At 39.3% G+C, this 22,799-nt stretch overlaps 1 protein-coding gene across 1 annotated transcript in view; it reads left to right on the top strand.

Annotated features, from left to right (window-relative positions):
• The window catches only part of SPARCL1 (SPARC like 1), a 59,815-nt gene extending 39,140 nt beyond the window's left edge, over positions 1 to 20,675 (top strand). The window contains exons 5-11 of the mRNA XM_003923989.4: positions 1,619 to 1,691; positions 2,409 to 2,527; positions 3,338 to 3,458; positions 11,215 to 11,351; positions 13,294 to 13,442; positions 14,055 to 14,203; positions 20,215 to 20,675. Coding sequence (XP_003924038.1) covers positions 1,619 to 1,691; positions 2,409 to 2,527; positions 3,338 to 3,458; positions 11,215 to 11,351; positions 13,294 to 13,442; positions 14,055 to 14,203; positions 20,215 to 20,243 — 777 coding nt within the window. The 3' untranslated portion in view covers positions 20,244 to 20,675. The remainder of the gene's footprint in view (positions 1 to 1,618; positions 1,692 to 2,408; positions 2,528 to 3,337; positions 3,459 to 11,214; positions 11,352 to 13,293; positions 13,443 to 14,054; positions 14,204 to 20,214) is intronic.
• The last annotated feature ends 2,124 nt before the right edge of the window (positions 20,676 to 22,799 follow it).

Here is a 22,799-nt window from a genome sequence, read left to right as displayed (position 1 = left end):
AGAGGTATTAATTTCCCAGCATTTCCAGTCTGTCCCTTGAATGGGCCAGGTCAATTTCCATGATTTTCCAGGCACAGAAATGCAGATATTAGCCACTTAAAGTTTATCATTTGGAATGATAAATTATGACAGATGTGAAGGATGGGAGACATTGACAGCTGCTGCTCTAATGCCTTGAAAGCAGATGCCACATTGTATTCAAGTTGTATCACCAGTGTCCAACAAAATGCCTCTGACATAATAAAAGATCCAATGTTGGTTGAATTAGTTATAAAGATTAAGGTCCTACTTTATTAAGCAAACACATACCAAAATAATAATCTGGAAACTAGAGCAGGGTCGGGGCAGAGAGGAAGCATATTTGGAGCTTTCATGCAAAATCCTGGCAGCCACCCACCAGCAGGACTTGGCACAGATTTTGGTCCACAAGGTCAGTGGTAAAACCTCAGTTACTGAGAACTCTGCTGCCACTCTAATGTAGGAGTTCTCTTATACCTTAAAAGCCTAGTGTGAAAGCTTTACCAACAAATTCAGAGAGACCTCCAATGTAACTCTGTCTTAATTAACTGCAAAATCACAAAAGAATACTACATTTCTAGTGTTTTCTCAAATCCAAAGAGGAGACTCCAAGTCTTACTGAGTAACCCCCTGCGAGACCCCACTAAATCCCGTTGATAAAGATAGAAAAGGGTCCTGTTCTCCAAGGGCTACTGTCTACCTCCACAGTTGTGACTGATTTCCCTTTCGTTTTTTTTTTTTGTTTTTTTTTTTTTTAAGATGGAGTCTTACTCTATCACCCAGTCTGACATGCAGTGGTGCGATGTCAGCTCACTGCAACCTCTGCCTCCCAGGTTCAAGCAACTCTCCTATCTCAGCCTCCTGAGTAGCTGGGACTCCAGGTGCCTGCCACCATGCCCAGCTCATTTTTGTATTTCTAGTAGAGATGGGGTTTCACCTTGCTGGTCAGGCTGGTCTGAAACTCCTGACCTTAGGTGATCCACCTGCCTTGGCCTCCCAAAGTGCTAAGATTACAGGCTACGTTTCTTTTTCTTTCTCTTTCTTTCTTTCTTTCTCTTTCTTTCTTTCTTTCTCTTTCTTTCTTTCTTTCTTTCTTTCTTTCTTTCTTTCTTTCTTTCTTTCCTTCTTTCTTTCTTTCTTTCTTCTTTCTTTCTTTCTGTTTTGTTTTTAGAGATGGAGTCTTGCCATGTCTCCCAGACTAGAGTGCAGTGGTGCAATCCTAGCTCACTGCAGCCTCAACTTCCTGGGCTCTAGCAGTCCTCCCACCTTAGCCTCCTGAGTAACTGGGACCATAGACAGGTACCACCATGCCCAGCTGATATTTTTTCTTTTTTTCTTTTTTATTTATTTTTATTTTATGTAGAGATGGAGTTTCCCTATTTTGCCAAGGCTGGTCTTGAACTCCTGGGCTCAAGTGAATCTCCAACCATGGCCTCCCAAAGTGCTAGGATGACACCGCACCCAGCCTGGTTTCCCTTTCTGAGATCTGAAATGATTTGAGCCTGAAAAACACTCTGTGAAAGTATGCACAGTGGGAATACAAATTAAGTAATGGCTCTCCTCGTAGTAGATTTTAACTTTTCCTCTTGTTATTCTAAAGGCCAAGAAAGCAGACAACTCATCAAATGATGATGAGACGTCAAGTGAAGGCAATATGAGGGTGCATGGTGTGGGTGAGTATGCAAAAAGCAAACTGTTTATGACTATATCAAGGAAGAAATGGAGTCTGCCATTTTGGGCTTGCCCCTCCATCCATCGTGACTACTGCATAGAATTTTTCCTCTCCCCAATCCTCCCTAAGGAAAGCCTACCATAAATTGTTGATATTTTCTTGTGTGTATTTGATACACAACCATGGGTAAATTTGTTTACAAACTGGAAGCCCTGTTGAGATATTAGTGAAAAGGCTAGAATTCCTTTTCCTTAAATCCTTTTGCTTCTGAAAAGAATTAATTCTATCTTATTTATTCTAAAGTCCATAACTTGTTGGTAAATTTATATCCCATTCTTAATAAAGGACCTAATTCCTCCCACTATGACAAATATTTTGAATTTCAGCCTTATTTCACTTCTGACCAGCCTGCACAACATTGCACTAAGGACTTCAGACTGTGACCATCTCAGGCGTAGAAGAGCTGTCGTTCTTTGCACATTTCCAATTCAAACTGCTACAAGAGAAAATCTAGATTATCATGTAAAATAGAAGATTCCATGTGGAAATGAACACATCGATTAAAAAGGATTCTGATGTCTTCCCACTTACAAATTCACAAATTTCAAGGACTTCAAAATTTCCCCTTCATCAGTGAAAAGGAAGCTAGTTGAATGAATTTGTATTTTCATACTCAATTTAACTCTGTCTGTGTTTCCTGTTCAATCTTTTCTGTTAGATTCTTGCATGAGCTTCCAGTGTAAAAGAGGTCACATCTGTAAGGCAGACCAACAGGGAAAACCTCACTGTGTCTGCCAGGATCCAGTGACTTGCCCTCCGACAAAACTCCTTGACCAAGTAAGTATTCTATGAAATAGTCTTTAAGTGGCTCCAAAGGTTAGTGACTAAAATGAAAATATTTGCAATTGAAATTTTTGCTTAAAAAAGGTAGGTACAGCCAGGTGCAGTGGCTCACGCCTGTAATCCCAGCACTTTGGGAGGCCAAGGCAGGCAGATCACGAGGTTGGGAGATCGAGACCATCCTGGCTAACACCATGAAACCCTGCCTCTACTAAAAATACAAAAAAATTAGCCAGGCATGGTGGCATGCGCCTGTGGTCCCAGCTACTCGGGAGCCTGGGTAAGAGAATCACTTGGACCTGGGAGGTGGAGGTCATGGTGAGCAGAGATTGCACCACTGCACTCCAGCCTGGGTGACAGAGTGAGACTTCATCTTAAAAAAAAAAAAAAAAAAAAAAAAAAAAAAAAAAAAAAAAAAAAAAAGTAGGTACGTAGGTTATCATCTAATATTTGAAGAAAATATTAAACAGGAATAAATACCAACAAAATCAAAGAATTTCAATTGTGCCGTAAAAAGATAACAGTGGCATTTGAGCTGTAGAACCCATTTGAAAACTCATGCCAGCCTTGGAACAACTGCAGTTTTCATTCTACTAAGCTTATCTAGAGCTACGTTGTCATCACCGTTGGTACAGCTTAGTTGATTTTTTTTTAAGCCAAACAGGACAATGATGATTTTAACAATCTCATCTACCTGACCACATTTTTGGCACAGCACTGTTACCAGAGTATGAGCTTTAAGGAGCAGAGTGTCATCCAATGAGCATTTTGGCTCTATCAGCTTTTTCTCCTGCTTATCACCCATAGGTTTGTGGCACTGACAATCAGACCTATGCCAGTTCCTGTCATCTATTTGCTACTAAATGCAGACTGGAGGGAACCAAAAAGGGGCATCAACTGCAGCTGGATTATTTTGGAGCCTGCAAATGTAAGATTATGTCCCTCCTGTCAACCATCATCTTTGATAGGGTTTGGGGTGAATCTGGACATGCCTGGATTATCTATATGTAAACAGGAAAAAGCTAATGTAGTTCTGAGCACACACACACATGCATGCAAAAATCCACTGAAGAAATTTAAAAAATAAGAACTCCCAGGCCTGAACTGTAGGCAATTCTGATTTAACTGAACAAGGTTGGAACCCTGACATGGTTTTTTTTTTTTTTTTATTATTTGTTTTTAAAGTAACCTAGACAATTCTAATGTTCAGCCAGGGCTCAGATCCACTATGATAAAGTTATCCACTTAATCATAGAGATGAATTACTGGAATTTTGCTACATTATTTGCCCTCTTCCCAATTTAAGTTAAGCCATTGCCAAGAAGTTTTCCGACAACATATTCTTCCAGAAGTTTTTTAAGGCTGTCTTCCTTCCCCAGGATACTCTCAATTGTGTTTGGCTCTCCTTACAGCTAAGCGATTCTCCAAATTAGCAGTGCTCAGTAATATTTCCAGGTCTCCTCCCCTTCCAGACCCAGGAGAGGATGAAACATGTCAGCCCCCTGGACGTTGGGTTTGACCACATATCTTTCTTTGTTCAGTGAAATGAAAACAAAAATCATCTGTGTGAGTTCTGGGCAGAAGCATTGAAGAGCTGGGGTATGGTTCTCCATCCTCTGCTCCTTTGTCACCACAATCTCTCTTTGAGATAGTGGCCTCAAAAAATGGCAATGTCCTTGGTGGCTGGCAAGATGGCCAAATAGGAGCAGTTCTGGTCTGCAGTTCCCAGAGAGAGCAATGCAGAAGGTGAGTGGTTTCTGCATTTCCAACTGAAGCATCCAGCTCATCTCATTGGAACTGGTTAGACAGTGGGTACAGCCCACGGAGGGTGAACTGAAGCAGGTGGGGTGTTGCCTTACCTGTGAAGCACAAAGGATCAGGGAATTTCCTCCGATAACCAAGGGATGCCTCAAGGGACCGTGCCATGTGGGATGGTATACTCTGGCCCAGATACTATGCTTTTCCCATGGTCTTCACAACCCACAGACCAGGAGATTCCCTCGGGTGCCTACAGCACAAAGGCCCTGGGTTTTAAGCACAGAACTGGGTGGCCATTTGGGCAGACACCAAGCTTGCTACAGGATTTTTTTTTCATGCCCCAGTGGCACCTGGAATACCAGCAAGACAGAACCATTCAATTCCCTGAAAAGGGGGTTGAAGCCAGGGAGCCAAGTTTCTAGCTCAGTGTATCCTACCCCCATGAAGTTCAGCAAGCTAAGATCCACATACTTGAAATTCTTGCTGCCAGCACAGCAGTCTGAAGTCTATCTGGGACCCTCAAACTTGGTGGGGGGAGGGGCGTTCACCATTACTGATGCTTGAGTAGGGATTTTCCCCTCACAATGTAAACAAAGCTGACGGAAAGTTTAAACTGGGCAGAGCCCACCACAGTGCCACAAAGCTGCTGTATTCAGATGGCCTCACTAGATTTCTCCTCTCTGGGCAGGGCATCTCTGAAAGAAAGGCAGCAGCCCCTGTCAGGGGCTTATAGATAAAATGCCCATCTCCCTGGGCAGAGAACACGGGGGAAGGGGTGTCTGTGGGCACAGCTTCAGCAGACTTAGACGTTCCTGCCTGTTGGCTCTGAAGAAAGCAGCAGATCTCCCAGCACAATGCTCAAGCTCTGGTAAGGGTCAGACTTCCTCTTCAAGTGGGCCCTTGACCTCCATGCCTCCTGATTGAGAGACACCTCTCAGCAGGGATGACAGACACCTCATAGAGGAAAGCTCCAGCTGGCACCTGGTGGGTGCCCCGCTTGGACAGAGTTTCTAGAGGAAGGAATAGGCAGCAATCTTTGCTGTTCTGCATCTTCTGCTGGGATACCCAGGCAAACAGGGTCTGGAGTGGACCTCCAGCAAACTCCAGCAGACCTGCAGCAGATAGACCTGCCTGTTAGAAGGAAAACTAACAAACAGAAAGGCATAGCATCAACAACACCAGAAGGGACATCCACAGAAAAACCCCATCCAACGGTCACCAACATCAAAGACCAAAAATAGATAAATCCACAAAGATGAGGAAAAAACTGCAAAAAGGCTGAAAATTCCAAAAACCAGAATGCCTTTTCTCCTCCAAAGGATCACTACTCCTCGCCAGCAAGGAAACAAAACTGGATGGAGAATGAGTTTGATGAATTGACACAGCAGGCCTCAGAAGGTGGGCAATAACAAACTCCTCTGAACTAAAGGAGCATGTTCTAATCCAATACAAGGAAGCTAAGAAGGTCCCAATGCAAGGAACCTTGAAAAAAGGTTAGAGGAATTGCTAACTAGAATAACCAGTTTAGAGAAGAACATAAATGACCTGACAGAGCTGAAAAACACAGCACAAGAACTTCATGAAGCATACATAAGTATTAATAGCTGAATTGATCAAGCAGAAGAAAGGATATCAGAGAAGATCAACTTAATGAAATAAAGCATGAAAACAATTTTAGAGAAAAAAGAATAAAAGGGAACAAACAAAGCCTCCAAGAAATACAGGACTATGTGGAAAGACTAAACCTACATTTCACTGGTGTACCTGAAAGTGATGGGAAGAATGGAACCAAGTTGAAAAACACACTTCAGAATATTATCTAGGAGAACTCCCCCAACCTAACAAGAGAGGCCAACATTCAAATTCAGGAAATACAGAGTACACCACAAAGATACTCCTCAAGAAGAGCAACCCCTGGGGGGTGGGGAGGGAAGGGAAGGTGGGGAGGGCCAACACGGGGAGAAATGCCAGATATAGTATACACCTAAAGTAAAATAAATTAATTAAATTTAAAAAAGGAGAGCAACCCCAAGACATATAATTGTCAGATTTACCAAGGTTGAAATGAAGAAAAAAATGTTAAGTGCAGCCAGAGAGGTTGGGTTACCTACAAAGGGAAGCCCACCAGACTAACAGCAGAGCTCTCTGCAGAAACCCTACAAGCCAGAAGAGAATAGGGGCCAATGTTCAACATTCTTAAAGAAAAGAATTTTCAACCCAAAATTTCATATCCAGCCAAACTAAGCTTCATAAGCAAAGGAGAAATAAAATCCTTTACAGACAAGCAAATGCTGAGAGATTTTGTCACCACCAGACCTGCCTTACAAGAGCTCTTGAAGGAAGCACTAAATATGGAAAGGAAAATCCGGTACCAGCCACTGCAGAAACATACCAAATTGTAAAGACCATTGACGCTATGAAGAAACTGCATCAACTAACAGGCAAAATAAACAGCTAGCAACATAATGACAGGATCAAATTCACACATAACAGTATTAACCTTAAATGTAAATGAGCTAAATGCCCTAATTAAAAGAATCAGACTGGCAAATTAGATAGTCAAGACCCATCTGTGTGCTGTATTCAGGAGACCCATCTCACATGCAAAGATACACATAGGCTCAAAATAAAATAAACACATGGGGGAATATTTAGCAAGAAAATGGAAACCAATAAAAAAAGCAGGGGTTGCTATCCTAGTCTCTGATAAAACAGACTTTAAATCAACAAAGATCAAAAAAGACAAAGAAGGGCATTACATAATGACAAAGGGATCAATGCAACAAGAAGAGTTAACTATTCTAAATATATAGGCACCCAATACAGGACCACCTAGATTCATAAAGCAAGTTCTTAGAGATCTACAAAGATACATATACTTCCACACAGCCAACAGTGGGAGACTTTAACACCTCATTGTCAATATTAGAAAGATCAATGAGACAGAAAATTAACAAAGATATTCAGGACTTGAACTCAGCTCTGAACCAAGTGGACCTAATAAGATATCTACAGAACTCTCCACCCCAAATCAACCGAATATACATTCTTCTCAGCATCACAATGCACTTATTCTAAAATTAACCACATAATTGAAAGTAAAACACTGTTCGGCAAATGCGAAAGAATGAAAATCATAACAAACAGCCTCTCAGACCACAGTGCAATCAAATTAGAACTCAGGATTAAGAAACTCACTCAAACCATACAACTACATGGAAACTGAACAATCTGCTCCTGAATGACTATTTGGTAAATAACAAAATTAAAGTAGAAATAAATAAGTTCTGGCCGGGCGCGGTGGCTCAAGCCTGTAATCCCAGCACTTTGGGAGGCCAAGGCAGGTTGATCACGAGGTCGAGAGATCGAGACCATCCTGGTCAACATGGTGAAACCCCGTCTCTACTAAAAATAAAAAAAAACTAGCTGGGCGTGGTGGCGTGTGCCTGTAATCCCAGCTACTTAGGAGGCTGAGACAGGAGAATTGCCTGAGCCCAGGAGGCGGAGGTTGCAGTGAGCCAAGATCGCGCCATTGCACTCCAGCCTGGGTAACAAGAGCGAAACTCCGTCTCAAAAAAAAAAAAAAAGAAGAAGAAGAAGAAAAGGGAAGAAAATCAAATAGACACAATAAAAAGTGATAAAGGGGATATTACCACTGATCCCACAGAAATACAAACTACCAGCAGAGAATACTATAAATACCTCTATGGAAATAAACTAGACAATCAAAAAGAAATGGACAAATTCCTGGACTCATACACCCTCCTGAAACTAAACTGGGAAGAAGTTAAATTCCTGAATAGACCATTAACAAGTTCTGAAATTGAGGCAATAATTAATACCCTACCAACCAAAAAAAGTCCAGGACCAGAAATATTCACAGCTGAACTCTGCCAGAGGTACAAAGAGGAGCTAGTATCATTCCTTCTGAAACTATTCCAAACAACAGAAAAAGAAGGACTCTTTCCCAACTCAATTTATGAGGTCAGCATCATCCTGATACCAAAACCTGGCAGAGACACAACAACAACAAAAAGAATATTTCAGGCCAAAATCCCTGATGAACATCAATGCAAAAATCTTCAATAAAATACTGACAAACCAAATCCAGCAGCACATCAAAAAGCTTACTCACCATTATCAAGTTAGCTTCATCAGTGGAATGCAAGCCTAGTTCAACATATGCAAATCAATAAAGTAATCCATCACATAAACAGAACCAATTACAAAAACCACATGATTATCTCAATAGATGCAGAAAGGCCTTCAATAAAATTCAACAGTGGCTTCATGCTAAAAAAGTATCAATAAACTAGATGCTGATGAAAATTATCTCAAAATAATAAGAGCTATTTATGACAAACCCACAGCCAGTATCACACTGAATGGGCAAAAGCTGGAAGCATTCTGTTTGAAAACCAGCATAAGACAAGGATGCCCTCTCTCACCACTCCTATTCAACATAGTATTGAAAGTTCTAGACAGGGCAATCAGGCAAGAGAAGTAAATAAAGGGTCTTCAAACAGGAAGAGAGGAAGTCAAATTGTCTGTTTGCAGATGACATGATTGCATATTTAGAAGACCCATCATCGCAGCCCAAAATCTCCTTAAGGTGATAAGCAACTTCAGCAAAGTCTCAGGATACAAAATCAATATGCAAAAATCACAAGCATCCCTATACACCAATAACAGACTAACAGAGAGCCAAATCATGAGTGAAGTCCCATTCACAATTGCTACAAAGAGAATAAAATACCTAGGAATACAACTTACAAGGGATATGAAAGACTTCTTCAAGGAGAACTACAAACCACTGCTCAAGGAAATAAGAGAGAACACAAACAGATGGAAAAACATTCCATCCTCATAGTTAGGAAGAATCAATATCATGAAAATAGCCATACTGTCCAAAGTAATTTATAGATTCAATGCTATCTCCATCAATCTATCATTGACTTTCTTCACAGAATTAGAAAACAACTACCTTAAATTTCATATGGAACCAAAAAAGAGCCCGTATAGCCAAGACAGTCCTAAGCAAAAAGAACAAAGCTGGAGGCATCATACTACTTGACTTCAAACTATGCTACAAGGCTACAGTAACCAAAACAGTATGGTACTGGCACCAAAACAGATATATAGACCAGTGGAACAGAATAGCATCTTCAGAAATAATGCCACAAACCTGTAACCATCTGATATTTGACAAACCTGACAAAAACTAGCAATGCAGAAAGGATTCCCAATTTAATAAATGGCATTGGGAAAACTGGCTAGCTATATGCAGAAAACTGAAACTGTACCCCTTCCTTACACCTTATACAAAAATTAACTCAAGATGGATTAAAGACTTAAACATAAGACCTAAAACCATAAAAACCCTAGAAGAAATTCTAGGCAATACCATTCAGGACATAGGCATGGGCAAAGACTTCATGACTAAAACACCAAAAGCAATGGCAACAAAAGCCAAAATTGACAAATGAAATCTAATTAAACTATAGAGCTTCTGCACAACAAAAGAAACTATCATCAGAGTGAACAGGCAAACTAAAGAATGGGAGAAAATTTTTGCAATCTATCCATCTGACAAAGGTCTAATATCTAGAATCTACAAGGAACTTAAACAAATTTACAAGAAAAAAGCAACTCCATTAAAAAGTGGGTGAAGGATATGAATAGACACTTCTCAAAAGAAGACATTTATGCGGCCAAAAAACATATGGAAAAAAGCTCATCATTACTGATCATTAGAGAAATACAAGTCAAAATCACAATGAGACACCATCTCACTCCAGCTAGAATGGTGATCATTAAAACATTAGGAAACAACAAATGCTGGGAAGGATGTGGAGAAATGGGAATGCTTTTACACTGTTGGTGGGAGTGTAAATTAGTTCAACCATTGCAGAAGACAGTGTGGTGATTCCTCAAGAATCTAGAAACAGAAATTCCATTTGACCCAGCAATCCCATTACTGGGTATATAACCAAAGGATTATAAATCATTCTACTGTAAAGACACATGCACACATATGTTCACTGCAGCCCTATGCACAATAGCAAAGACTTGGAACCAACCCAAATGACCGTCAATGATAGACTGGATAAAAAAAAATGTATCACATATACACCATGGAATACTATGCAGCCATAAAAAAGGATGAGTTTATGTCCTTTGCAGGGACATGGATGAAGCTGGAAACCATCATTCTCAGCAAATTAACACAGGAACAGAAAATCAACCACCACAATTTCTCACTCGTAAGTAGGAGTTGAACGATGAGAACACATGGACACAGGGACGGGAACAACACGCACTGGGGCCTGTCAAGGGTCCCGTTAAGTATATCAGAACTTAAAGTACAATAAAAATTTACAAAAAAAGAAAAAGAAAAAAAAATGGCAACATCATGCTGAGCTCCAGGGAGACTGCAATGAGCAGACCCCTCCTGCCACCTTGTATTGGATTTGTAGCAGAATTGCAAAATTGACTTTTGTTTCTTTAAGCCACTGAGATTTAGCATTATTTCTTACTGTAGTATGAGCTAATATCTACCTTTTCCTCTATTCAAGAGCACTTGCCCCTCCACCTACAAACTTCAATTCTGATTCTAGAGCAGTGGTTCTAGGGCCTAGTTGCACATCCAAATTGCTCTCGGAGCTTTAAAAACATCCTGATGGCCAGGCTTCACACCAGTACCATCACATCAGAATTTACTTGAATGGAAACTGGCATTTGGTATGTTTTTTAAAACCCCAGGCAATTCTGTTGTGCCACTGCCAGGGCTAAGGACCACTGTCCTAATAATGGGGCCCTGAGAAAGCTCCATCAGTCGCCAGAAGTTGTTAAGCTTCCTATTATGAGGACTTGCCATAGGACACAAATAAGCCCAAAGATTACAGTATATTTTCTGCTTGTAACAGCTATTCCTGTTTGTACGGACTTTGAAGTGACTCAGTTTCCTCTAAGGATGAGAGACTGGCTCAAGAATATCCTGATGCAGCTTTATGAAGCCAACTCTGAACACGCTGGATATCTAAATGAGAAGCAGAGAAATAAAGTAAGTTATCCACAGGTTAGCTTCTTCACTGTTTGTCTACAGGGCATGAGGAAGAAAGACATGGTGAAGGGCTACCTACCTCTTTATACTGGCAGAAGCTCACTATGCTTCTCCACACGTGGTTAGCCCACGTGGCTTCACAGAATAGTAGATGTTACCATACATGCCACAAGGTTTCAGAAACCACCAAACTTCCCCATTCTTCCCAATGGTCAGTGGCCTGAATTAGGGCTCTTCAAATCATACCTAGAGCAAGCTCTGGTTGAGCAAAGTTAATATAAATTCAGCATTGATATAGTCAGGCCAAACATCTTATTTAAATCTAAGCATTTCTTTTTGCTCTCATAGGCCAGACATAGATGTATGATACAAATCCATTACTCATAATATCAGTAATATATTAAGATTAAAAAGCACAGAACATTGATTCCAGAAGCTTCCAGAGAAAAGTCATTCACCAGATAGTTACTGAGTGCCAGAAATTGACCTAAATACTGGAGTTACAGCAATGAACCAGACAAAATCTCTACCTTCGTGAGTTTACATTCTAGGTTAAGAGAAAGATTCTAAACAAATAAGTATATACGTGTGCATGACTAATGTATATATGTGTATATATTTGTATATATACACATATACATGCAAATATATAGGCATACATGCAATTATATAAATATAGTCCAATGAGCATTTATGCAAATATAATAAAATCAGCAAATATATGTATAAGTATGTCAGTTGGGAAGAAACATGCTGTGAAGACAAATAAAACATGAAGGAGGGTGTGCATTAACTGTGTCAAATGCTGTTTATAGGTTATAAGTTGAGGGCTGAGGACTGGCCAGAGATTTAGCATGTTAAGGTCACTCACAGCAGCAAAGACTATTCACAATAGCAAAGTTGACTTTCATAGGAGCTATTCCTGCAGTGGGAGAATGTCTAGGGAAGGAAGCTTCCGTGGACAGAGTTCAACAGAGAATAGGAGGAAGGATGTGGGTGCCGCAAGTACAGACAATCCTCTCAAGGAGTTTTGCTATAAAGAGATAAAGAGAAATGGGGTGGCAGCTGGAGGGGAAAGTGAGATCAAGAGTCCCACCTAGCAGTGGGAGATGGAAGAGGATGTTTGTGTGCTTCTGGAAATAACCCAGTTAGAAGGAAAAATTAGTGAGGAGCAGAGAATGCACACAACTGCCAGAGAGCGATCTTCAATAGGTGTCCCTGCCAGAGGAGAAGGATTGGGCTTAGGTTAGGAGCACAGGAAGGTCGCAGGAAGGAAAGTTGTGGTCCTGGGAGCTGGTGGAGGTTCTGTTTGCTTCCAATTACTCAGTGAAATAAGAGGCAACATCACAAGCTGAGAGTTTCACGTGCACTGCTCAAGAATAACTTCTAGCCTCACTCTTGAATACAATGTCACAGAGAGCCTTGAAGGTACTGGCTATGAAACGGGGAAATTTCAATGGGGCTGGCCAAGCAGTAACACACCAGGGCTAAAGCGAGACTGAGTTGGCACCAGATGGGTGACCTAGAAATCTAAGAACGGACTCTGCCAGCGGAGGAAGGAGCAGCACTTCTCACTAACTAATCAAAAATTTTGCCTAAGTCAATTCAGCCCTTTCATTAAAACCTCATAGTTAAAAAAAGAAAAAATGCAGTGAACATTACTTGGTTAAAAGAAAGAGACAAAAAATACTTAAAATATTTAAAAGTTTAAAAAAGATTTAAATTTCTTCTGAAAACCCGAGGTTTCTTACATCAGGTGCTACATCAGGTAGACATAACGGCCTGTAGTATTGATTGGAAGGCGTTTCATTTGGTTGCACATGATGTCCTGAGCTTGTTTTCCTCTATCGTGTTACTGTCACTCTTCAAGTAACCTTTAGCAAGTGATGAGTCCATTACATTTGTCTGATTCTCTGACAGTCTTCTGTCTTCCTAATCCCAGGTCAAGAAAATCTACCTGGACGAAAAGAGGCTCTTGGCTGGGGACCATCCCATTGACCTTCTCTTAAGGGACTTTAAGAAAAATTACCACATGTATGTGTATCCTGTGCACTGGCAGTTTAGTGAACTTGACCAACACCCTATGGATAGGTAAGAACTCTTTTTACCTGTCCATTTCTAGATTTATCTCTCTGATAAAATGTCTACATATCTCTGCAAAAGGAAATCTAATTTAGGACATTTCCCAGTTCCACTTTAGAATACTGAAATGCCAAACACACTTAGGAGTCTAAACACGGAGCTGCTGTGATGATAGCAGAATATGGCCACTCCACAGCTCCCAAGTTTACATGTGAAGGTCCAGCTTCCCACAGAGACTCCACCAATTTTCTCATTCTTGATCCTAAATTCCCAAGATATTCTGATTGGCCCAACATGGGTCAAGTGCCTACATCTAAAACAATCAGGTATGGCCAGTGGATGAGAACCAGGTTGTACTAACATGATTGCTGGGTACACCCCTATAGATTTAGGGTGGGGGAAAGACAGTTTCCATGAAGAGAGAAACCTTGTGAATTGACATCCCAAAAGCTGTCAACCTTATCTACAAACAGTTTATTTCATTGGCAGTTTTCATCAGTATTCTATTTATTTTGCATATACAGCAACCTCATGGGAGAAAAATGTCCTTGGTAAGCCTAAGAGTTAAATTATCATGCATAAGCTAACTCAATTAATAGGATGCCATGTATTTCATTGCAGAGTCTTGACACATTCTGAACTTGCTCCTCTGCGAGCATCTCTGGTGCCCATGGAACACTGCATAACTCGCTTTTTTGAGGAGTGTGACCCTAACAAAGATAAGCACATCACCCTGAAGGAGTGGGGCCACTGCTTTGGAATTAAAGAAGGTAAATGCATCACCAGCCAAAGAAGAGGGATGTCTCCTTCCCCAGACAAGCCCTAAGCCCTGCATGCTTCCTAGAGAGGTCCTTCCACATGTTCAAATTGAAAGCTTGAAACAAGAAGGTGGCAGCTTGCTAGATAGGACTCACTTGGTGCTCGTCCTGTCATTGCAAAGTCACTTCTTACTACCTTTATGGCACTGTTTTGGAAGGGTAGCAAGAGTGAACATGCATTGAGGTCTCGGCAGTTAGCTCAACCTAAAAAAAAACACGTGAATCCAGAGAGTTGGGCAAAATCTCAGCAGGCTCTGGGTCCTTCCTTATTTAATATCCTACCTTAACCTGGACCTTGGGTCAAACTTTTCAAAATCACATGGAAAGAATAAAAGAGCAAGCTCGTTTCTGACAATGGGAGATGTCAGAACATCTCAGAATCAATTACCAGCACACCAAAGCCTGGATCTGAGATCACAAGTAGTTCTGGGATAATCCTTTAACCAAAAACTCACCCATGACTTTATCCTCAATGACTGGGGGCTGTGGGAAGGTAGATCAGAGTATTCTTTCTTTACTCCTGCAGTAGAGGAAATTAAATTTAGACACATGTTTTGCTTGGTTATGTCTTAATATGTTTCCTTTTCTTTCCCTAAGTTAGACTTGACTTTTATGATCAGGTAGTTTTTCAATAATTAAGATATGAAAAGCCGAGCACAGTTGCTCATGCCTGTAATCCCAACACTTTGGGAGGCCGAGGCAGGCAGATTACCTGAGGTCAGAAGTTCAAGACAAGACTGGCCAACATGGGGAAACCCCGTCTCTACCAAAAATACAAAAATTAGCCAGCCTTGGTGGTACGTACCTGTAATCCCAGCTATTCGGGAGGCTGAGGCAGGAGAATTGCTTGAACCTGGGAGGCAGAGGTTGCAGTGAGCCAAGATCATGCCATTGCATTCCAGCCTGGGTGACAGAGTGAGACTCAGTCTCAAAAAAAAAAAAAAAAAAAAGATATGAAAGATGTCTAAAATGAGCATTACAATCTGCTCACAATTCTCACCACATACACAGAAAAATGATAGTATGTGAGGTAATGCATTTGTTAATCAGCTCAATTTAGCCATTCTACAGTGTATACATATTTTAAAAGATTATGTTTTACATGATATATACCATTTTATTTGTCAATTAAAATAAGTAAACAAAAAAATACCACTCACAGAACATAAATTAACAGTGAACATCAAATCTCTGAAACAGAGATTTCATTCATGTTTACAGTATACCCTTGGGGTAAACAGGCAGCTAAGCAGTAAAGGAAAGTCAGTTCATCAAACGTCAGAAGTTTCCAATAAGAAAGAACCTGTGCAACCTTCATTTTAAAAATATCCCCCATACATATGTAGAATGCCTTAAAATTAGAGAGGAAGAGGTTAAAGTATGATTTATTTAGTAATAACTAGATAAGCAGAGAGGGTTGGTCCTTTTCCTTGCAATGTTATTCTGTGAAATAAATGCAACTGTAATGAGCAAAGGATGTATATTTTCTAAGTACCTAGTTGTCTACGGTGCATAGTGAATCACTCCACAACTTAGCAGCTTCAAATCTTTCTCACAGTTTCCAAGGGTCAGGAATCCTACAGTAACTAACCTGGATGGCTCTGGATTAGGATCTCTCATTAGACTGTGGTCAAGCTGTCATGCAGTGTGGCAGTTATCTGACGGCTTGACTGTGGCTGAACAGTCTGTTCCTGAGCTCGCTCCCATGGCTGTTTGCGGGAGCCTTCAGTATCCCGTCACGTAGGCCTCTCCTCCACAGGGCTGCTCACAGCAAGGTATCTGGTTTCCTCCAGAGTGAGACACTAGGCAGAGAGAGAGAATGCCAAGATTGAGGCCCCAGTGTCTTTTATAACCTAACCTCAGAAGTTACATACCATTACTTCTGCCATATTCTATTGGTCACACTGACCAATCCTGCTACAGCAGGAGGAGGAGAAGGAGACCACAGAAGGTTGGGTGTCAATCGTCTTTCTAACATCTATTATACAAGCAGAGTACTTATAAAAATTCAAATATATCCCTCTGTCCTGCCCTGCCAGTATCCAGAGGGGAAAACTCAGCTGGGATAGGACGTATTTATGGATGCCTGTTTATATGTCATGTGATTTTAAAGGACTGATTAAAAAGCAAATTTAAACAGAGGCCATTTACTTAAGAAAACCAGTTGCATCTCATTCCTCCTTTTGCAAAGCTTCTGGCAGCTCTGCAGTGTGTAAGCTCACCCAGGCTCCACTGGGCAGTTGTCTGGGAGGAGCAGGAAGGACTTAAAGTCCAGTCATTTGCAAAGCTGCTAATGATCTTGTTTGTGCACTGTGGTTTGGCCATCATGACCTTGTTTTGAAGAAAGGAAAAAATTATCACATAATAAACCAATAAAAAGATATTAAATATTAAATATTCAGTCAGAACATGTAAACACGTTATTGCTTTGGAATGTAGCTAGAGAAAAAAATCTTTATTTGTAAGTATACCCTTCTTTCCTTCAAGGCTGAGAAATCCACAGAAGGAGAATATAAAGTTTAGCCAATGTTTTACTGAATTTTAACTGCCTGTGATAGATTTGCTCATATATTCCTACTCTGTTATTAACTAGCTATGCGAATTAGGGCATGCCACTTATCCTCAGTGAGTCTCATTTTCCTTATCTGTAAAAATGGGGTTGAAGTAACAAGTGGAGGAGTCCTCATTTATTTCGTGCCCATGCATACCATGCATTGACACACATCCATGCTAATCTTCAGAAAACCTTCCACAAGTGAGACTCACAGGGTAAAGTCCGATGACGCGGGTTCTCCTAAGCCACTTCAAGACATTATGCCAAGAGTACTGGGGGATCACCAAAGTGTTTCAAACAAGCCAGTGATTTCCCTGAGTTTGTATTTAAGAAGGATTCCCCTGGTTACATTGTGGAGAGGCCAAAGAATTGTTGAGAGAATACTGTGGTAAACCGAGGCAAGAGCTGATGAGAACTTCAACTAGGTGAGTGACGGAGAAGAAAAAAAGAGAAGTAAACATATTCAAGAAATATTTTAAAATACAAGCATATCCAAATGTATAGCATGTAGAAATAAGACAATATTTGATAGAAAATATGTGGGGTCAGAGAGCAGACAGGTGAGAGATGGAAAAGAGAAGTGCAATGCCTAGGTCCCTGGCTTAGAGCAGGCAGGGTAAATAGAGGTAAATAGAGGCACCTTCCACTGAGAAAACACAAGAACAGAAGTGGATATGGGGTAAACGCCAAATTCCATTTGGGATAAGTTGAATTGTAAAGTATTAGGTTGTCTCTTAAGTGTTAGGTTCATGCAAAAGTAATTATGGTTTTGCCATTATCTCCACCACTCCATCAAAACTACCATTATTTCTACTATGCCCACCACTGATGAGCACCTACCATGATTGTATGTCTTCGCTATTGTCAATAGTGCTGCAATGAACATGTGAATGCGTGTGTCTTTTTAGCAAAATGACAGTTCCGTTTTAAGTTCTTTGAGAAATCGCCAAACTGATTTCCACAGTGGCTCGACTAATTTACATTACCAGTGTATAAGCATTCCTTTTTCTCTGCAGCTTCACCAGCATGTTGTTTTTAGACTTTTTAATTACAGCCATTCTGAATGGTGTGAAATGGTATCTCATTGTGAGATGGCTTTGATTTAAATTTTACTGATGACCAGTAATGTGGAACTTTATATATATATATATTTATTTATTTATTTAAATATATATGTAAACATTCAACATTCAACATTCAACATAAACTGTACAACAAACACTGGGGCCTACCAGAGAGTGGAGTATGGGAGGAGGGAGAGGATCGGGAAAAATAACCAATGGATACTAGACTTAACACCTGACTGACAAAATAATCTGTACAACAAACCCTCATGTCATGGGTTTGCTTATATAACAAACTTGCACATGTACTTCTGAATTTTATATATATATAAATATAAATATATTTGTTGGCTGCTTATATATAAAGACAGGGTTTGGGAACTGAAATGCATATTTGGGGATTATAAGCATACAGATAATAATTGACATGAGGGAAGGGAACTGATTCTCCCGAGGAAAACACGCTGAGTTACATGAAAAAGCGTCTAGGATTAAATACCACACTGAGGAACAACATCTAGATGATGGATAGAGGAGGAAGAAAGAGTTCAGTAAGGTGAATGAAGTTTCTCCTGAAATGAAGGAAGAAAACCAGGACAGTGCCATGCAATGGAGGTGTTTCCAAGAGGAGGAAGAGACTGACAGTGCCAAGTGTGACCGAGGTGTCAAAGAAGGTGAAAGAAATAATGATAACCTGGGTGGCCTTGGGGAGAGTAGTTTTGGTGGAATGGTAAAGATGGAAGTCACATTCTATAGGTTGAGAAGAAAAGGGAGATGAGAAAGGGTAAATATTGAATGTCTGAGTGTAGGAAAGACCTAGAAAAGATATAGAGTAAGAGGGGCATTTTCTAGACTAAGAGAGATTTGAGCACTCCATTCATTTATTCATTCATTTGCTCAAGAAATCTTTACAGACAGTTTACATCAGTGCAGGCACTGTTCTAGAGGCTAAATATACAACATATGTAAATGCTAGTGCGAAAGGCCCCCTAGTCGAAAACGAAAGGTGAAGGAAGGATGTAAGAAAGAAAGAGGAAAGTAAAAGGAGAATCTCATGAAGGTCAGAAGAGGTCTTGCACATAGGTAGAGGAATTAGCGTTAACATCAAGAAAATGAACATCTCTTATCTCAGCAACAGAAAGAAGACAAAGGCTTTGGGTGCAAATATAACTAAATATATAAGTAATGAAATTATTATCTCCAGTTTGCAAATGAAGCCAGTACTCAAAAAATACATGTCAAAGTCCACAATCTTTCCAAGTCTCTGGGCTAGATAAAGACTGTTAGCAGGAAAATTACCTAGTGCCCAGACACAGTAGTTTAATAGTTTAGTGTGCTTCAAATTACCTGCTTTAAACATTTAATGGTTAAATTATGACATGGAATCAACTTAAATGCCCATCAATGGCAGACTGGATAAAGAAAATATGGTACATATACACCATGGAATACTATGCAGCCATACAAAAGAATAAGATCATGTTCTTTGCAGGAACATGGATGGAGCTGGAGGCATTGTTCTTAGCAAACTAATGCAAGAACAGAAAACCAAATACTGCATGTTCTCACTTACAAGTGGGAGCTAAATCATGAGAATACATAGACAGATAGAGGGGAACAACAGACACTGGGGGCTACCAGAAAGTGGAGGGTGGGAGGAGGGAGAGGATCAGAAAAAATAACTAGTGGGTACTAGGCATAGTACCTTAGTGACAAAACAGCACAACAAACCCCACGACAAGGGTTTGCCTATATAACGAAACTGCACATGTGCTTCTGAACTTAAAAGGTTTTTTTCTTTTTTTTTTTTTTTGAGAAAAAAACAGTTTAACGATTATTGAGTTAGGGTGGGCCATATTGGTAAGCAGCGATTTTATATCCACTAGAGGATACTGTCTTCTTCCACAGGTATAGTGACAAGTTCTTTGACAAGCTGCTCAGTGAAAAACTGGATTTACCTAGCACTACATTTCTATTTATTTCTGTAATATTTTAGCTCACCTTCCAGATTAATCTACTTGGCACTTCTCGGCTGGACCTCCCTTTAATCTGCTCTTCCTCAATCAGTGGTTCTCAACCCTGCAGTAGAATTACCTGCAGTTTTCCAAATGTCTACATGCCATTAGCTCACCCCTAGGCATTCTGATTCTAGAGGCCAGAGGTGAGGCCTAAAAATATATATTTTTAAAAGTTCATGAGTGACACTGATGCCCTACCAGAGTTGAGGATCACCATTATACTGCCTTATTAGATGATTTCTCTAATCCTTCAAATCTAATATTGTTTGTTCTACTACTCTGGCTACTTTCTAAAGTGGTTTTTTGTCTTCTTCTTGTTTTTTATAGAAGACATAGATGAAAATCTCCTCTTTTGAATGAAGATTTTAAAGAACTCAACTTTCCAGCATCCTCCTCTGTTCTAACCACTTCAGCAATATATGCAGCTGTGATACTTGTAGATTTATATTTAGCAAAATGTCTGCATGTATGACAAGACAATGAGAGTAATTGCTTGATAACAACCTATGCGCCAAGTATTTAACATCAACTTTGGAAACAAAAATAAGTAAAGTCAACATATGCAAAATACTGTACATTGTCAACAGAAGTTTAATTCATAGTAATTTCACTCTCTGCATCAACTTATGAGATAATTAACGATAAAACTATTAACAATAAAAATAATGCATTTGTATTGTTCATAATATCATTTGCACTTCAAGAAAGTGGAATGTTACTCTTTTGTGATTAATGTCTATTATTTTCAATATCTTAATACCCTAATAAAGAGTCCGTAAAAATCCAAATGCTTATTTCCAGTTATTATTAAGACAATCAAATGTGAAAGATCAGCCCAAGACTCACACCTCATATCAGATTATAATTGTGCTTCCTAAACCCTACTACTTTAAGTGTGTGTGTGTGTGTGTGTGTTTGAAGAAAAAGTGTGAGACATCTCATAGAAAACAAATACTCAGTGGTAAAAATAAGAGCTGCTCATTGATGTCCTTCATCATTATGTAAATTTAAACAGAAAACTAAATAAATAAATTCAAGTGCTTTTTTACCAAATTTGATTTAAAATGTAGAACAAGCTGGGTGCAGAGGCTCACCCTATAATCCCAACACTTTGGTAGGCCAAGGTGGGAGGATTCCTTGAGCTCAGGAGTTCAAAACTAGCCCAGGCAACATGGAGAGACCCTGTCTCGAAGAAAACTTTAAAAAATAGCCAGGCACAGTAGCATGCACCTGTGACCCCAGCTACTTGGTAGACTGAGGTAGGAGAATTGCTTGAGCCTAGCAGGTCGAGGTTGCAGCGAGCCAATATTGCACCACTGCACTCCAGCCTGGGTGACAGGGCAAGGCCCTGTCTCAAAATATAAATAAATAAAAATAAAATGTGGACGATTATGCGATGCTTGATCCAACTAATTCTAACTTTTTGTGCAGTTGAGAATGTGTGCTGGGGAAGAGGGCAGCCCTGCAGAAATTTCTACACATTCATTGCCTCAAAATAAAGAAAAGTAAGGGTAAAACAGGTAGAGAGCCATAAAGTGTCTTGATGTCCAATGTAGAAAGAGATTAAATATTAATACTGTAAATTGATAGCCAAAAAAATCTGTCATAAGCAAAAATTTGTGTTTTTATTCAGACTCTTCTTGAAAACTATTACAGTAAAAGTTAGATAACAAAAATATATCATAATATAGTTTTCCAAGTTCTGAAGGCAGTAAAAGAACATGTCACTCACTTTGACTATTTGAAAGAAAATGGTTTTCTACATAGTTTTCTATCTGAAATGAAAGATATCAATACAATTAGCTTTTATTTTTCAAATAATCAAAAAATTTGTTGTTGTTGTTGTTGTTATAAACCTTATCTGTGACAGTCACTGAGAAAACATGCCCCTAGGAATTTTATTTGAAAGATACTTACAGAATAGTTTATTTTTTTTACCAGAATTATCTTCTCTGAGAACTTCAAAATTTTATTCATTATCTCTTTTCATAACTCAATACATTTCTTATTCTTAACTAGAACCATATCATGCTATGTGCTTTCTAAATAATTAAGTTCAACTTGATTCATCTTTAATAATTAATTAGATAAAATCTAATTAAATATTATTTGCAACTTTTTCCAACTACAGAAATAATTTTAGAAACTATTTCAAATTTCAGAACATTTTTATGTGAAGCTGAAAAGGTCTTAGCTAATTACAAACTAGGTTTTTGGGAACAGTGAAATTATATTAAGAAGTATTAATTAGACCTAAATCATCTTTTACCCTCAGACAACTTTCAAAAATGTTGTAGAATAGTGAAAAGTGATTTTAATGTCACTGTGAGGACACCACCTTAATATCTAGTAAAAATTTTATTTGAAAATAATATTCATTTTGAAATGAAAAATATTTAATAATAGAAAATTTCAACCTTAAATTTCTCTATCATTTAGATCTCTCACATGTATAGCTAGATGACCTATTATAGAAGCGCATTAATATTCTTGTGTCACAATTTTTAATTGTGGGTTGTTTGTGATAAAGACACTACTCTAATCCCAACCTAAGAGATAAAGTTGTTTTCTCGGTAATCAGTCTGTAAGTCTACCTCTGCGTAATTGAGAGACTTTGGAAGTTGGAGCTCCTGGTATGAAAGCAATTATTCACTTTAGCTTTGAATTTTGTGACTCATATTGCCCATAACCATAAAGGCATTAGTAACATGGCTTAAATACTAGATGAGCATAGAGATTGTAGGTGATCACGCTGCTCCTTGTATCTGTTGCTCCAAGGGTCACTGAAGCAAAGGTAATTGAGGAGATATATAGTATCATTTGGACTGATTCTATTGCACTAGATAAAAGAATGTAACATAGTTTTGTGTTGGGTAATTTAATGATTTCTAATAGGTTCGTTTCTAAAAAGA

This window comes from Saimiri boliviensis, chromosome 3 (genome assembly GCF_048565385.1).
Source record: "Saimiri boliviensis isolate mSaiBol1 chromosome 3, mSaiBol1.pri, whole genome shotgun sequence".
NCBI classification, from domain to species: domain Eukaryota; kingdom Metazoa; phylum Chordata; class Mammalia; order Primates; family Cebidae; genus Saimiri; species Saimiri boliviensis.
Note: the sequence above shows the minus strand (reverse complement) of the source record. Positions and strands in the feature narration are given on the sequence as shown.